Source organism: Aquarana catesbeiana, linkage group LG05, assembly GCF_042186555.1.
Source record: "Aquarana catesbeiana isolate 2022-GZ linkage group LG05, ASM4218655v1, whole genome shotgun sequence".
NCBI lineage: Eukaryota > Metazoa > Chordata > Amphibia > Anura > Ranidae > Aquarana > Aquarana catesbeiana.
In genome coordinates, this window is record NC_133328.1 from 410,126,622 (window position 1) to 410,144,030 (window position 17,409).

The 17,409-nt window shown below is 43.2% G+C and overlaps 1 protein-coding gene across 3 annotated transcripts in view; it reads right to left on the reverse strand.

Moving 5' to 3' along the window:
- Positions 1-6,675: 6,675 nt before the first annotated feature.
- Positions 6,676-17,409, reverse strand: part of KIAA0319 (KIAA0319 ortholog) — an 85,599-nt gene continuing 74,865 nt past the window's right edge. For all 3 annotated transcript variants that reach the window (XM_073631158.1, XM_073631159.1, XM_073631157.1), the window contains one exon: positions 6,676-8,621. In XM_073631158.1, the coding sequence (XP_073487259.1) occupies positions 8,443-8,621 (179 nt within the window). In that variant the 3' untranslated portion in view covers positions 6,676-8,442. The remainder of the gene's footprint in view (positions 8,622-17,409) is intronic.

Here is a 17,409-nt window from a genome sequence, read left to right on the forward strand (position 1 = left end):
AAGACTGTAGCTATTGAATTGGTAATTATGCATCTCTGGAGAGGGATAGTGGGATCTGTTCGGTTACAAAAAAAGAGTCCTCTACCCCCCACCTATGACTGGCCATATGAGTAAGTAGCATTGGAGGGCAAATAGATATAAACAAGGCCAAGGATGAATCCAAGGAAAAATTCCAAGCTTACTTACCAACCAGCCCGCGGACAACCGAATCAACCTGCCTAACGGCACTAACAGAATAAGTGCAGTCTGCCTGTGGGAGTCATGCTTGTAACTGTCAGCCTTGCAATGCTTCATGGGACTTGTAGTTTCGCAACAGCTGGAGGGCCGCCAGTTTGAGACCCCTGCTTTAAAGTGTATGAAAAGGGGTGGTATATGGAAATGTTATGCCCTATCGGGTTATGCTTTGCTGCCTGCGTCCTCTTGGAGAAATTTCTCAAGTGAATACATTCCCATTTTGGAGAGCTATCGCAAGAACAGGTGTCTCCATTAGGGGATTTCACTTCTCTCTTACTATGGTGGCAGTAAAATTTTAATTTCTTTTTGGCTTTCTGTCTCGGACAGTGGTCTCCAGGACAAGTAGGGTTAATCCCTCCAGCAAGGACACACAGAGAGACAAAAAACCCAGCCCTTCCCTAATCTATCCAAAATTAAGGATGAACATTTCACCTTTGCATATACACATTAAAGCCTAACTCCAGGAAGTAGACACAATCTACCCTTCTAGTGAGCCCCCTGCCCTGCAAGGGTTAAATGCTTGTAAGGTTTAGGGGCAGCTGAAGAGGCTTTATTACAGATCTTATCTTTAATCTGGCCAGTGCTCTCTTATTCTCCCTTTGGTGTTCTGGGCTGTGGTGGGCCTTCTGCATCATCACATACAATGCAGGGCTTTTAACCCTGCATTGTACATGGAGAAGGCAGGAGTGCATCCGCGACTGAGTACACATGTTCCTGCACCCGTAGACTAGATGAGCAGTTTACCCTTGCAGTTCTTCCTAACCACTTAGTGGTTATTAAGCCACTATGTGATCTTTATACCATCACCATTGTTAGATAACAACCTGTGTCCTAGTGCCTGTGCTTTATAAAAAAAAATATCAGATTTCTACCCGATTTTACACCGCCTCCCGGTGTTCATGTGACTCCCAGCTCTCTCCTCTCCCCGTCTAACAGCTCCAGCGGGTGGGACCGAGAACTGCTGAAGTCGGGCAGGGAGGAGAGGAGTAGAGAGCCGGGAGGCGCTGTGAAATCAGGTAGAGATCTGATTTTTTTTAAAAATAAAAAACACAGGCACTAGGACACAGGTTGTTATCTAACAATGGGGATGGTATAAAGATCAGATAGTTTTGTAGCAGCGGGGAGGGGAGCAGAGCGGCGCTAGTGAGAGCTGACAGGTGGGGGGGGGGGGGGGACAGAGGGAGAGCTGCAGATAGCAGTGGAAGATGGAGGCACGTAAATTGACCATGGTGTCAGGGCTCAGCAGCCATGATATATACCGTGATCAATTTACAGGGGGGAGGGCAGAACCAGGCAGGATCAGCCAGGTATTTCAGGTGATACAGGGGGGCAAATGACACAGCACAAGCACTGTGCTGTATAACATGCTTTAACCGCTAAGCCACCGCCCACCGTCATATGACGGCTGGACGAGGCTTCTATTGTTCTGGGAGGACGTCATATGACGTCCTCGCCTTCCGAGCCACTAGGGGGCGCGCGCGCGCCGCCGGCGGCGCGCGCGCCCGCTGCGTTGCTCGGGACCCGGTGCGCGTGCCCGGCGGCCGCGATGTCCGCCGGGCACCCGCGATTGCCGGGTAACAGAGCAGGAGCGTGGATCTGTGCATGTAAACACAGATCCACGTCCTGTCAGAGAGGAGAGGAGACCGATGGTGTGTCCCTTGTACACAGGGACAGCGATCGGTCACCTCCCCCAGTCAGTCCCCTCCCCCCACAGTTAGAATCACCTCCTTAGGTAATACATTAACCCCTCGAGCGCCCCCTAGTGTTAACCCCTTCCCTGCCAGTCACATTTACACAGTAATCAATGCAATTTTATAGCATTGATCGCTGTATAAATGTGAATGGTCCCAAAAATGTGTCAAAAGTGTCCGATATGTCCGCCGCAATATCGCAGTCACAATAAAAATTGCAGATCGCCGCCATTACTAGTAAAAAATAAATAAATAATAAAAATGCTATAAATCTATCCCCTATTTTGTAGACGCTATAACTTTTGCGCAAACCAATCAATATACGCTTAGCGCAATTTTTTTTTACCAAAAATATGTAGAAGAATACGTATCGGCCTAAACTGAGGAAAAAATTTGTTAAAAAAAAAAAAAAAATTGGATATTTATTATAGCAAAAAGTAAAAAATATTGTGTTTTTTCAAAAATGTCCCTCTTCTTTTGTTTATAGCGCAATAAATAAAAACCGCAGAGGTGATCAAATACCACCAAAAGAAAGCTCTATTTGTGAGGAAAAAATGATAAAAATTTCATTAGGGTACAGTGTAACATGACCGCGCAATTGTCATTCAAAGTGCGACAGCGCTGAAAACTGAAAAATGGCTTGGGCAGGAAGGGGGTGAAAGTGCCCTGTATTGAGGTGGTTAAAGGAACAGGATCCATTTTTTTTTTTTAGGATAACAAACACTTTAACAAGTGAGGAGATAAGATATAAGCCATAAAAGGGAATGCATCGTTTTCAATTAGTTGGTGGACTTCATAGACTTACACCGTGAATTACTGCAAAGCAGGAAGCAGAGAATGAGCATAAATAAAAAGGGATGTCTCCATGTAGACCTAAAATTACAATTTATTCATAGAAATAATGGCACTTTCCATTATCCAGGAGCCATTATTGTCATTGTCTGAGAGGGGCAATTTGGTCTTGTAATGATTTACCACTCTCAATTGGATGGTCTGAAATCTGCCAAAGGTAAGCCCCTAAAACCAGTAAAGAGGAGAAGAGGGTGTGAATTTGAGTCAGCCTCAGCATTCTGTGAGAAGAAATTTATTGATGTTAGTACCTAACTACATTATCAGGAAGCCTGAAATACATGAATAACTTCAGATATAAAACTAATATGTTTCTCATTTTTCCTGGTGAGGGGCATTTCTTCTTACAGAAGACTAAGGCTGTGGCTCCCGGATAAAAGTACCAAATACCATTGTCTTCCATATACATTATGAAGAATCAGAAGAATGTTGGACACGTATGGGAAAAATTACACAAAAAAATGTTTTTGTTTTTACCATTTATTTAACAAACTGCATAAAAGCATTCAAAACAAATCTGTATTTCACAACGTACAAGGTAAATACTACAGAGCGTAAATACATTTTCTCAGGTAAAGGACAACTAAGACCAAAAACAGAAATGTAATATATCACAGATTACAGTTTTTTAGATACAGTGGTGGCATTTGTTTTTATTTTTCAGGTTATGGACATTTTCAGTGAGTAAAGAAATACCTGTTGAATTCCTGTGAGCTTCACTGAAAGCACAAACAAACTTTTTGTTATTTATATTTTAAAGTTGCACTTGTTTGTCAAAAGCAATACTTTTGTTTATGATACTGGAGATTTTAGTTGACTAAAATACAGCTAAAACTAAAGCAATTCAGATGACTAAAATATGACTAAATTAAAATGCCATTTTAATCAAAAGACTGACTAGAGCTAAAATGAAATTTGATGTCAAAATTAACACTGCAGGTCACATGTTATTTGCAGGATTACTAGGTAAATAAAAGCTGGAAAAAAATGAATGCAGTCACTTCATCTAAGGACTGGTAAGCTGCAGTATATAAAACATTTGTTTTTGGTTTTAGCTATGCTTTAATTCTGGAACTGGAAATCTTGCCCGATATGAAAACCCATACAAATTGCAATTTCCTTTCCAATGATTCCTTTTAAAAGTTATAACAGGAGATGTCCTCATAAGTCATCTTTAACCCCCTACCTTTACTAAATATCACAAAGCACCATATTTTTTTGTACATATATCAGTTACCACAACAGATTTTGGTAGATGTGAGTAATAGTATGCTTACAATGGTGGATGACCTGTATCTAAAAGCACAAAAGAGAAAAACCCCTAAAAAGGACTTTAACCACTTCCATACCGGGCTTATTCTGGCACTCCTCTCCTACATGTAAAAATCATAATTTTTTTGCTGGAAAATTACTCAGAACCCCCAAACATTATATATATATTTTTTTAGCAGACACCCTAGGGCCTAGGGAATAAAATGTTGGTTGTTGCAATGTGGATCAGAGGGGAGAATGAGACAGCCGACTTCACAGAGTGACATATACAGTTCTGACATGGAGAGTGAGTGGATTGTTTTTAAGCATTTATTTTATCGAAAACTTCCGCACCAGCAGCTGCCTGTCGCCTCTCTCTCCCTTATGTTTTGATTGCTCTGTAATTGCTCCCCCCGCCCACCGCTCCGATCCCCCCTGCTGTCTAGGTCCCCCTGTGTGCTGGGGCTCGTAAAAGGAGGCCCCATGGTACCCCCTGTCAACTGGAAATGGTGTCCGGGTGTGAGGCAGAGGGAGACTCGGGCACAGCCTCCTAAACCCGTACTGTCCAGGTCAAAACCAGACAGGTGGCAACCCTAATGTCAGGACGTACCTCCATGTAGACATTACATTTATGCAAGGTATGATGGAGCAAGGATCTCTCTCACTTTTTTCATCTTATCCGGGTTTTTCCACCCACTCTTTGTTCAGTTTTCATTTATAATTTTGGCTCTGACCTGTCCCTCCGTTTTTTGGGCGTAATACACATATAAATTGAATCCTCTGTGAGTAATACTAGGTACCTATGTTGTATTATATTTATTAGATTGATACCGACCATGATCTATTGAATCCATAGAAAGATTCATTTCTATAGATCTCTCAATTCTTAATATATTAATATAGAAAAAAAAAACTTTGATTGCATTGATATAAAGCATTTTAAGCCAAACATCCATGTATACATATAGGGCATATGAACTATGGGCTATCTTATATATATCTCTGTCTATATCTTTATACTCGATATTACCAGCTTAAACATAATTAGGGGATTTAGTAATAAAATATAAACTATCAATTAATTTCTTGATGGAAATTTCGATATATAATATACAAATTTTATATTCAGACTGCTAATTTACATTTATATACTTACTACCTATTTAGCACATACCATCTATATATCCGCAAACCATCATCTGCACACTAAACCCATCCCTACATTGGTACAGTTGAAATCAATTAAACTAAGTTTTGCTCTAAATCTGTAACTATTCTATACAAACTACTTGAGAATATTAACAACAGCAGCTGCTTTGTGCAGAAGGGTCCGGAGACACAGTCCTATCTATGTTTGTTTTAAAATTCTTTGTGGAATGTTTTCATCTGTAACACCACTGTAATATATGTGAGTTGTGTTTAAACTACCTTTAATGAAAAAAGACATTATACTATATTAATTGAATTTTTTCATGATTACACTTATAATGTATTTTTCTTAAACCACTATATTGTAGATGAACTATCAATCCTCTTATAAACCCCTGAAGAAAGAGTTATCCAATACTCTGAAACGCGTCGGTTGAACCTAGGGAATTTCGATGTTATCTATGTGGTGATTGTGTACAGTTACTGTAACCATTCCAGTATATTTTAATGTTATAGTATGTTCAATAAATTGCACATTTTTTCAATATGACAATACATTAGTGCCTTTAAAGTCCTTTTAGGGGTTTTTCTCTTTTGTGTAGATAACTGTTTTGGATGTTGGCACTCCATAGGAATCCGATCACTGATGCAATTTATTGATGTATCAAAATGCAGATCTTCATTTGTGAGAGACGTGAATATCTGTTTGGATATTGTATAGTCGATATGGTTATACAAGGACAACACTTGTATCTTTACGTGGCACTGTGACAGATGAGCATTTGTTTGGATTTTGTATAGTCAATATACAACAGTGCTTCTCAACCTGGGTGGCATTAACGCCTGACCCAGTTTGCCTTGGACCAGCGTCATGACTTACCATGGTGTTATGGGTGTGGCAGGCTGGCTGCCAATCACCTTAGGAAGAAATGACATTTCAGGGCAGGATGCACAGTGTCATTCTTTTTTTATGGTGATGACAGCTTGCCCGCCTACACCATGGCACTAAATGATGCTGATCCAGGGCAGACAGCACGCAGGGCTACCCTCAACATTCAGGAGAGAATGTCTAATGCTTCCAGACCTGCTCCACCTCCTGCCATGCTGCTGGAGCCAAAAAATAGGATTTTTGACTTACCGTAAAAATCCATTTCTCCGAGTTCATTGAAAAACACAGTGCTCCATTATTAAGAACCATAGGGTTATACTGCCCCCTACAAGAGTAGGCAAAAAAAAGACTTGGCTACGCCTATGGGCAATCCTAGATGATATACACCCCCCTCTCTGCTATAGGCGTTCAGTTTATTTTTCTGCCTAGTCAGAGAGGGGGGTGTATATCACCTAGGACTGCCAATAGGCGTAGCCAAGTCTTTTTTCTGCCTAGTGTCCTACTCCGGTAGGGGGTGATATAACCCTATGGTTCTGAATAATGGAGCGATGTGTCTGTAAATGAATGAATGAGAAAGTAGAGTTCTGAAGTGATTGGGGGGGTGACTGTGTGGTGGGCTGTGAGATGGGTGGACTCTCTGATAGAGGAACTCGGATGTGATGGAGACTCCCAACGTGGGAGGAGGGGGGCTCTGATGTGAAGGAGAGCTTCTGATTCCAAGTAAAATTTTCATTTTTAGACTTGGGTGCCTCAAGATTGTGCATACTTTAAGAGGGTGCTGCAACTGCAAAAAAGGCTGAGAAACCTTGATATAGAAGTTATGGTTGTACAAGTGCCACATCAACAACTGTATGTGACTCTCTAACAGATGAGTATATGTTTGAATATCATATAGCCAATAAAGATATGGTTGGATATGGAAAATAAGGGCTAAATCAGTGTATGGTACAGTATGTGGCTCTGTCAGGACCATTTATAAGGATATATTAACACAGACATGCAGCGCTATACAGTGTGCAGGGCCCTGCAAAATCCTGCGCCTGGGAGTCACAGGTGTTGTGTACAGCCGCCTGTACAGATTAATGACAGGATGTGGATACATGCTGGTATGTGCACATCCAAGTGTATACATGCATACAGGTATGGCTGTATGACTCTTGAGTCTACATTCAGGGGTGTACATCCATATCTGTACGCATGTATACCCTCAGATGTTCATTTACCAGCATACAGCCACATTCTATCGTTGATTTGTACAAGCAGCTATACCTCCCAGGCTCAAGCTTCTGCACAGACATGCATGGTGTATGGCTCTATGTGAACGAGACCTTTGTGTCCAATGTCCAGAATTTGAATAGCTAATTTTATTGCATTCTACAAAGTGACTGAGTTGTGCAATCTATGGGCTTTTCTCTGCCTGGTTTTGCTGCAGTTAGTGCTGGGCTTTAAGCATTAAATTCTACTCCCAGTGCATGTGTTTCCTGCTTTCCCGTAGCCACTGGATACTGGACTTGAAGTTCTACCTCCTGACCTCTACATTGGAAAGGATATTTACTGCAAAAAAGGTAGGGGTTTGCTTTGTGATCCTAAAAATCACTGAAATTATAGAACAAATATCAAAAGATTTTGAATGAGAGTTTCACTTTTAAAAATTGCTTGCATTTATGGTTTATAGTTATATGTTTATACGGTATAGACATATGTTATTCAGTTATGCAGATATAGATATGTCTACATTATGAGTGTAAATATGAAAAAAATCTTCACATATACAAGAAATGATAAAAACATAATAATGTTTCAGAAATACATCATTTTAAAGAATAGGGATGATGTATCATATTAGGATTGATGAACATTACTATGGTCTGTCTATTAGGCTTGTAACCTTTGCCCCGATATATGCAGACGATGCAAGGTGTGTTTATCAGCACCCATCTAACAGCACCTGAAAACAAATGTCTTTATACATTTTCCAGGAAAGTAATATGAATTGCATCTGTATGCCAAAGCCCCCTTAACACCTATTGGCTTAAGGGGCTGAAAAACAATAAAAGGGTCATTGACCTAAATCCACTTTACCTCTAATCCAACAATTTGCTTTGTAATGTTATTCTTTTTTTTTTCACTTGCACAGCGTCTTCCAGGACAGCAACCTTTACTGCTCCCCAACAAAGTAGTACTGTGACATGATAGTCTGATGGGTAACACTAGCATTTATCCCTTATGCTTTGTCCTTAGAGATGCTCAAAAGCTATTTTTTTCTTTAATTGAACATCTTAATCTTCGTTGTAAGACCAAACAGATCTGTAAAAAGGAAGGCTTCCAGCTTCGAGTTTGGTCAGACACAAAACACATTTCTTTTCCTTCTAATCCAGTTCATCTACATTTGGAGCTGAAGTTAAAAGGCGCACCATTCCTAAGGGATCCGCTGGAAATATTTTTTGGATTCTCTTGGTCTGCCTTGTCACGTCTGAATATTGTGTCTTGGTCACTTTCAAATTCTGATTCTGAAACCATAAGGCTGGAGTTGTGCTCTGTGCTCCTGTGCTTTATGCCTGTCCAACAGAAAGAAAGAAAGAATGGCAGATCAATGAATTAGCACTTTATGTTACACAGCTTAGCTAAATCTAATCCTTCTTACCTTAAAGTATGTTCATGCTAACAACCGGTATTGGGAATATTTTATCTGTGCCTTTTAGTATGTGAAGTCTGGTAAAACTGAACTCTGAGCTGTCCCACCTCCCCACACACCCTCTCCTCTCCCATTCCCCATTAACTAATCACTGGCCAAAAAAAAAAAAATTGTAAAATTCCCCTTTTAGTCACCTAAATCCATGGTCACAAACTCTTGACCTTCTATTGGGTGCCCACACCACTGCATAACACAGACACTTACTATTGGCTGTAGGCGATGATGTCAGCACAGTGGGACTGTTGGGTAAATCTGCAGTGATGTAGTAATGTCCACCACACCTGAAAATGATGCTGGTGAGGGACCCAGGCAAGTATAAAACAGGTTTCATGGGTTTGTTTGCCTGTAGGTAAATGTTTTGTTTAACCACTTGCTTACTGGGCACTTAAACCCCCCTCCTGCCCAGACCAATTTTGAGCTTTCAGCGCTGTCGCACTTTGAATGACAATTGCGCGGTCATACAACACTGTACCCAAATGAAATTTTTATCATTTTTTTCCCACAAATAGAGCTTTCTTTTGGTGGTATTTAATCACAGCTGGGATTTTTATTTTTTGCTAAACAAACAAAAAAAGATGGAAATTTTTGAAAAAAAAAAAAATCATGTTTAATAGTTTGTTATAAAATTTTGCAAACAGGTAATTTTTCTCCTTCATTGATATGCGCTGATGAGGCGGCACTGGTGGGCACTGATAAGCTGCACTGATGGGCATGGATAGGCACAGATAAGGCGGCACTGATAGGCACAGTTAAGGCGGCACTGATGGGGACAGATAAGGCGGTACTGATGGGGACAGAAAAGGCGGTACTGATGGGGACAGATAAGGCGGTACTGATGGGCACAGATAAGGCGGCACTGATGGCCACGGATGGGTGGCACGGATGGGTGGCACGGATGGGTGGCACGGATGGGCACTGATAGGTACCACTGATGGGGGGCACTGATGGGGGCACTGATGGGTGGCACTGATTGGCACTTATGGGCACTGGTAGGTGACACTGATGGGCCTCTGATAGGTTGCACTGATGTGGGTGCTGATGGGTGGCACTGATGTGGGTGTTGATGGGTGGCACTGATGTGGGTGCTACTGATGGGTGGCACTGTGGGCACTGATGGGTGGCACTGTGGGCACTGATGGGTGGCGCTGATTGATGGCACTGTGGGCACTGATGGGTGACTCTGGTGGGCACTTGTAGGCAGCACTGCTGCCTATTGCTTTGTGTTGTAATAGCGCCGTGATCGGGACTGATGTCCCGATCACGGCCGCCGGCGATCGGGTTTTTTTTTCCTCCTCACGCTGTCAGCGCGAGGAGGAAAAATAGCCGATTACCGGCTCTGTTTACATCACATGATCAGCTGTCATTGGCTGACAGCTGATCATGTGGTAAGGGGTCGGGACCAACCCCTTACTCTGATCTGTGATCAGGCGAGTCTCATAGACTCGCTGATCACCGCGCGCGCCGCGCGCGCCCTGCAGGGGGCGCGCAGGCCGCTCGTGCACGGGACGACGTCAATAGACGTAGTCCCGGCAATTTAGATCCGCGCTGTTGCCGTCATTTGGCAATGGCCCGGATCTGAAGCTGTTAAAATTGTGTTGGCCAGGATATATATATACTGTAGCAAATGAGCCCCTCCACGTTGCTAGTGAGGGAAGAGTCCCTAAAGCTCTGTCTAGATGTGGGATAGGGCGGGGAATCACCACTCAAGGTGGATATGTGGATACAAGACTCTCCTCAGAGCTGGAACACCAGGTGCCGGCTAAGCATATAGCAAAATGACGCAAAAAGGAAGTTCTGGACAGCTGCACTCCGGAACATAGCCTTTATTTGTAAAAAGTCCAACAGATACAAACCACAGCAAAAAATGGGACAAACGAGCTGACGCGTTTCACACTTAACAGTGCTTAGTCATAGCTTTAGATGTGGGATGTTGTTGGAATTGGTGAAAACCTTTTCGCTGTACACCTGCATGTATCCACCACAGATGGGCGGCCTGGTACTGCGTAGTACCAATCACTGCAGGCAGGTGGTACAAGTGATGGTAAAGAGGAACTGCAGTCTGCTCACATAATTTGTAATATAAACATCTTTGCCATTCTGAAGCTTCCCTCCAACCACTTTGCATATTATTCTATATATACTGTGATTCTGTACTTGCCAAATATGCTGCAGATATCTACCTCTACTAAGTCTGGCTGCATCCATTTTAACTGGGCAGCTGAAGTCGCTGCCTGTTCACTTTCTGGATTTACACAGAGGCACACCTTCAGCTCTGCAACTTTCATTGGCCCTCTTATGACTCATCCCCCCCCCTCTTCCTGGCAAACTCTCAGGAGAGTGAGAGAGAGCTGTGCATGATGTCATAAGCTTAGGCTTTTTACCAGACAAGAAACAAAGTGGGCTGCGTAAGATATTTAAGAATAAATCCGCGCTTAGGACAGTATAAGAGCTGCTGCCTATCTCTAATTGGGACCCCTAAGGGTCTAATTGCATAGTAGATAAGTAAGATGAGAACATAAACGGCGCTGCCCTCTATATTATTAATAAGTACCAGGTAAAAATATCACAAAATCCACACTGAATCCAGATGACTCCGATACATAAAAGCTCCACCAATATCAAAACTTACTGCGGTTTAAACCAAAATGAACCATATATTTGGAGATAACCAAAATTTCAAAAACACCAGTACTTTAAAAATTGCTGAATAAAATGTGTTCCCCCAGCGGGATAAAAGTGTCATCCAGAGTGAAATATATAATACCTGAGTGAAAAAATTAGGTTGGACAGTGCAAAACAAAGGACAGTGTAAAAAACAGGGAATCAAGTTAAAAATTTTTTTTTAAAAATGTCTTAACCCCAAAGTTCAAAAGTATTGGGACAAGATGGCGCCAAAGGAAAACTATTAAATATTGAAAGAATATGTGTGCTTATTATTATCAGTGTGATGTCTGTGTTACCCCTTCCATATTTATATGCAAAAAATAAAAAATTGAAAATTGAGTAGGGTTGTGTTTGACCCCAATGTTCAAAAGTATTGGGACAATATGGCGCTTGTGAAACGTAAGATGTGAGATGTCCTTCTGTGCGAAGTGTGAAATGTCCTTCTAGGTGATAAACTAAATAATAATTGAATTTAAACCACTCCCTATGTTTAAATTACAGTGAATAAAAGAATATATACAATTAATTCAAATTTCTTTTGTTTGAGACAAGTAGTATAGTTAATTTCTAAAAAGTTTATATATATAATCCATGCAGAACAAAATGTTGTTAACCAGGTGGGGAGAACAGAGTTCAGCTGAAAATGCTGTTTATTTCACCCAAGAGGGTACACCGTAGTGACTTCTGTGCGATTTTTTCATAAGGTGACTTGAAGTGCTCGCCCCCCCGGTGCTACCCCACTCACCAGAGATAATCACCCCTGCAGGGGTACCAAGCGACAAAGTGGGTGCCTCAGGACGAATGATGTTCACTTCAAAAATGCTTCCATTCCTCTGCTCTGTGCGATCCTTACGGCTGTTCCAGATAAAATGTGTGCTCTGACATGACCATGCTACTCCAGCAGTGTACCACCTTAAGCTGTTAAACACTCCAGAAATCCAGAGAAAAGAGAAACACAAGGGGCTGCCTTCGTGAAGTATGTCAAAGTGTTTATTCCATAAAAGCAAAGCAAGTCCAAAAAATACAAGCCACAATGTAAGTAATAGACCACGCTGTAAGCAAGGAAGGGACCAGCAGCGATCTGCGAGCGTGCGTCCCAGCTTGCGTTCCAGCGTCCACTTCCGGGTATGACGTGTGAGCGTGACTCCGGAGTCCCTTCCTTGCTTACAGCGTGGTCTATTACTTATATTGTGGCTTGTATTTTTTGGACTTGCTTTGCTTTTATGGAATAAACACGTTGACATACTTCACGAAGGCAGCCCCTTGTGTTTCTCTTTTCTCTGGATTTCTGGAGTGTTTAACAGCTTAAGGTGGTACACTGCTGGAGTAGCATGGTCATGTCAGAGCACACATTTTATCTGGAACAGCTGTAAGGATCGCACAGAGCAGAGGAATGGAAGCATTTTTGAAGTGAACATCATTCGTCCTGAGGCACCCACTTTGTCGCTTGGTACCCCTGCAGGGGTGATTATCTCTGGTGAGTGGGGTAGCACTGGGGGGCGAGCACTTCAAGTCACCTTATGAAAAAATTGCACAGAAGTCACTACGGTGTACCCTCTTGGGTGAAATAAACAGCATTTTCAGCTGAACTCTGTTCTCCCCACCTGGTTAACAACATTTTGTTCTGCATGGATTATATATATAAACTTTTTAGAAATTAACTATACTACTTGTTTCAAACAAAAGAAATTTGAATTAATTGTATATATTCTTTTATTCACTGTAATTTAAACATAGGGAGTGGTTTAAATTCAATTATTATTTAGTTTATCACCTAGAAGGACATTTCGCACAGAAGGACATCTCACATCTTACGTTTCACAAGCGCCATATTGTCCCAATACTTTTTTAACATTGGGGTCAAACACAACCCTACTCAATTTTCAATTTTTTATATATAAATATGGAAGGGGTAACACAGACATCACACTGATAATAATAAGCACACATATTCTTTCAATATTTAATAGTTTTCCTTTGGCGCCATCTTGTCCCAATACTTTTGAACTTTGGGGTTAAGACATTTTTAAAAAAAATTTTTTAACTTGATTCCCTGTTTTTTACACTGTCCTTTGTTTTGCACTGTCCAACCTAATTTTTTCACTCAGGTATTATATATATTTTTTCACTCAGGTATTATATATTTCACTCTGGATGACACTTTTATCCCGCTGGGGGAACACATTTTATTCAGCAATTTTTAAAGTACTGGTGTTTTTGAAATTTTGGTTATCTCCAAATATATGGTTCATTTTGGTTTAAACCGCAGTAAGTTTTGATATTGGTGGAGCTTTTATGTATCGGAGTCATCTGGATTCAGTGTGGATTTTGTGATATTTTTACCTGGTACTTATTAATAATATAGAGGGCAGCGCCGTTTATGTTCTCATCTTACTTATCTACTGTGTAAGATATTTACTGGCAGAAAAAAAAATGTTTTACTATCCAAAGTTAAAACAACAAGGGCAGAAGATTTAATAGATGGAAAGTTGAAAAAAATTACTGAAGGTCCGCTTTAAGCAATGTTGATAAAAAATTGGTTACTTTTGTGGAAAGTGGTCTCACAGTTCTCTGCGAGAGTGCTTCCAGTGGCAGTTTTGTGCAGAAGGCGCTCAGGGGAACTGCTAGGGGAATCAGAAATGACAGACATGGTGAAAGTCTCTCTGTATGTTGGTGTGATGAGGTGCATTTCTGCTGGTGCGGTCCGAGGTGCGGCTGAGCAGTGGTTGGTACATGGAACATGTACTGCCCAGTGGCGTCACTAGGGTTGGTGCCACCTGGTGCGATAATACATGGTGTCACCCCCCACCCCCGGCACTAAGCAGGCTAGCACGTTGGTGCGGCTCTCCCCCTTAACCCACCACAATGGATAGAGCTGGAATGGGATCAGGGGAATGGATGGGGATGAAATCAGGATGGATGAGTCGGGATGGGATCAAGGGATGGATGGAGCCGAGATGGGTTCAGTGGGTTGGATGGAGCCGGGATGGGATCCGTGGAATGGATGGAGCCAGGATGGGATTGGGGAGGATGGATGGAGCAGGGATGGGATCGGGGGAATGGATGAAGCAGGGATGGGATCGGGGGGAATGGATGGAGCCGAGATGGGATCAGGGGGAATGGATGGAGCGGGTATGGGATCCAGGGGGTGGATGGAGCGGGTATGGGATCGGGGGGTGGATGGAGTGGGTATGGGATCAGGGGGGGGATGGATGGAGCTGGGATGGGATCCGGGGGATGGATGAAGCTGGGATGGGATCCGGGGGATGGATGAAGCTGGGATGGGATCGGGGGTGGATGGAGCGGGTATGGGATCGGGGGTGGGTGGAGCTGGATGGGATCAGGGGGTGCATGGAGCCGCGATGGGATGGGGGTTAGAGGATATGTGCTAGGGGGTGCTTTGGGGGGAGAGGAATTGCACTGGGGGGAGGGGGTCGAACTTCAAATCTGCCCCCCTCCTACTTCTAGCACAAGTCCTCTCTAACCCAAAACAAAGAGTACCCCCTAGCACCTATCCTCTTAACCCCCCTAAAATCACTCCCGGCAACCTGCCAATGCCCCCCCACCACTATGTCCCCCTCCATTGCAATACTCCTGTTGCATACCTCAGGGCAGGTGCTTTCGCGTGGATGGTGTCCCTTCACCTCCTCGTCTCCTCCTCCCAGCCTGTGTACATGTCAGAGCCAAGGAGGAAGCGACAGTGAGTGCAGCCAGAGGGGACAGAGATGTGATTGCGGCCAGGCCGTGTGTGGGGGGTGTGGGACGGTTGGATCCCGGGCACCCAGTCTGTCTCTGCTTCACTCCTCCCTCACTCTCCCTACACATCACATGGAGCAGAGAAGATCCCGGAAGGGAAGGAGGGAGCCGCGGCGCCCCTCTTAATGCAGCGCCGGTGCAAGTCTGAGCCTGTGTCACCCTCTGGCGCACCCCCTAGCAACGCCACTGGTACTGCCTCACCCGCTAGACCTCATGTGAAGGAAGGGCCCAGAACAGACGCCACTGTAGTGGGAATTCTGTCCATCACTCGCAAAGAGGTACAGTTTGAGGTACCCAGAGACACTCTGACAGGAAATAACAGTGTGGGTAACTATAACCGGGAAGTGAGTAAACCCATGTTGAATTTTGTCTCACGATGTGCTGGGTTGCTTCCTACTGATGTGGTGTATGAGAAGCACCCTAGAGCACTATCGGGACGCTCAGAGGTATTGGTTGAGGTACCAATGGACATAGAAATGGTTAAAGAGATTGGTGTACAAAAATGTTGCGAAAAGATTAGTGGGAACCCACGGTTCGGGAAGAAGTGCTTGTGGAAGCACACCCGGAAGATGTGGGTGGAGTGCCCCTTTAGAAAGAAGGTTGGGCAGGTTAGGACTCCTGCTGCTGATAGTTGGCACAAAGATGACAAAGGTGAAGTGTTGGTGGAAACATACCCTGAAAAAGAGTTGGGCCTACGCAGCTAATGGCTGGCACAGGGGTGTCCCCATCCATAGTGATGGGTTTATGTGTTCCTCCCTCCGGTTTGAAACAAAGGGGGAGGATATGTAGCAGCGGGAGCACGTGCTACTCAGAAGATTGCTGATTTATGCCAGATTTTTGGAGAGGCAGGCATGCCGATTGCACATCTGTGTGCTGGGCTATTAATTGTGACCTAACTCAGGGCTCCACCAACAAACAGGAGGTCTGTGCATGAGAGTCAGGTGGACTCCAAACCTTTCCAGGGGTTAGACCCTTTCACACTGCCAGCGCCAGGGTCGTTTTTGGCAGAGCTTTTTGGGGACTTTTAACCCCCGCTAGCGGGCGAATAAAGGATGCTGCTTTGCAGGTGCTCTGGCGGCGCTGCCCATTGATTTCAATGGGCAGGGGCACTTTAGGAGCAGTGTATACACTGCTCCTAAAGCACCTCAAAGAAGCTGCTTGCAGGACTTTTTTTGACGTCCTGCCAGCGCAGCGCTCCAGTGTGAAAGGCTTTCACACTGGGATTGCAGATGAGGCTTTTTTCAGGCGCTATTTTTAGAGCTAAAACGCCTGAAAAATGCCTCCAGTGTGAAAGGGGTCTTAGAAAGGCTGCAAAGGGGCATCCAGAGCGTGCATGTCTGCAGGAGGCAGATTTAGTTTGTGACAAAGCAACAAGGAGCTGATCGTGAGTAAGCTATGAGAGAGCTTGTCTCTAAGGAACTCTCTTTTGGTCTGAGGAGCAGACCTAAGGCCTAGGCTGGAGGCCTGAAGCAGCCGTGTGGCAAGAGCGTAAGCCAGGGGGCTGAAGTATTCTGATTGTGCAAGTTACAGTAATGGTGGAACCCCCTGCATGGGCTAACTGATGTCTTTTGTGAACTTTTCCATTCTTTTTTTTAAATAAAAGTGGACTACCCTGCCCTTAAAAATACCGCTTTGGACTCGTGCACTCATTGAAAACGCACCTACCGCTTGAGTCTGATCATCCCAATCTTACAATACATACACACATACATATGTTGTGTCACAATGTTTTATATGTTGTGTTAACACATACATACAATACGGTATGTTATTGTAAAACAAAAAAAAAACAAAAAAAAAAACAGTAAGTTGTATTCAGAGTTTCAGTTCCCACTTAATTTTGGCTCAATGTAGAGATTTCTGTTAAAAATAATATTATAGAATGTTCAATAAATAGTGGTGGTGTTTTTCAAGTGAAGGAATGAAGGAAGGTCAGAAGAAAGAAAGGAAAAAGTAGAACTTTGGATTTTAAGACTGTAGTGTTGGGGTTCTGTAGTAATGGTAGCCAAAAGAAGATCTCTCATAGTAAGACTGCCCTAAACCGCGACAAATCAAAATTATCATATCACGAAAACACATAAAGATTGACCTAGGGTACGTTCACACCTGCGAATGCACTAGACGCCAATTACATGCGAGAACCCCAGCTGGGATTCCTGGCAATTAGCTGCGGGAGGCAGCACCATTGAAAGCAATAGGAGATTCCCACAGCTAGTTGTGGCCGCAAGTAT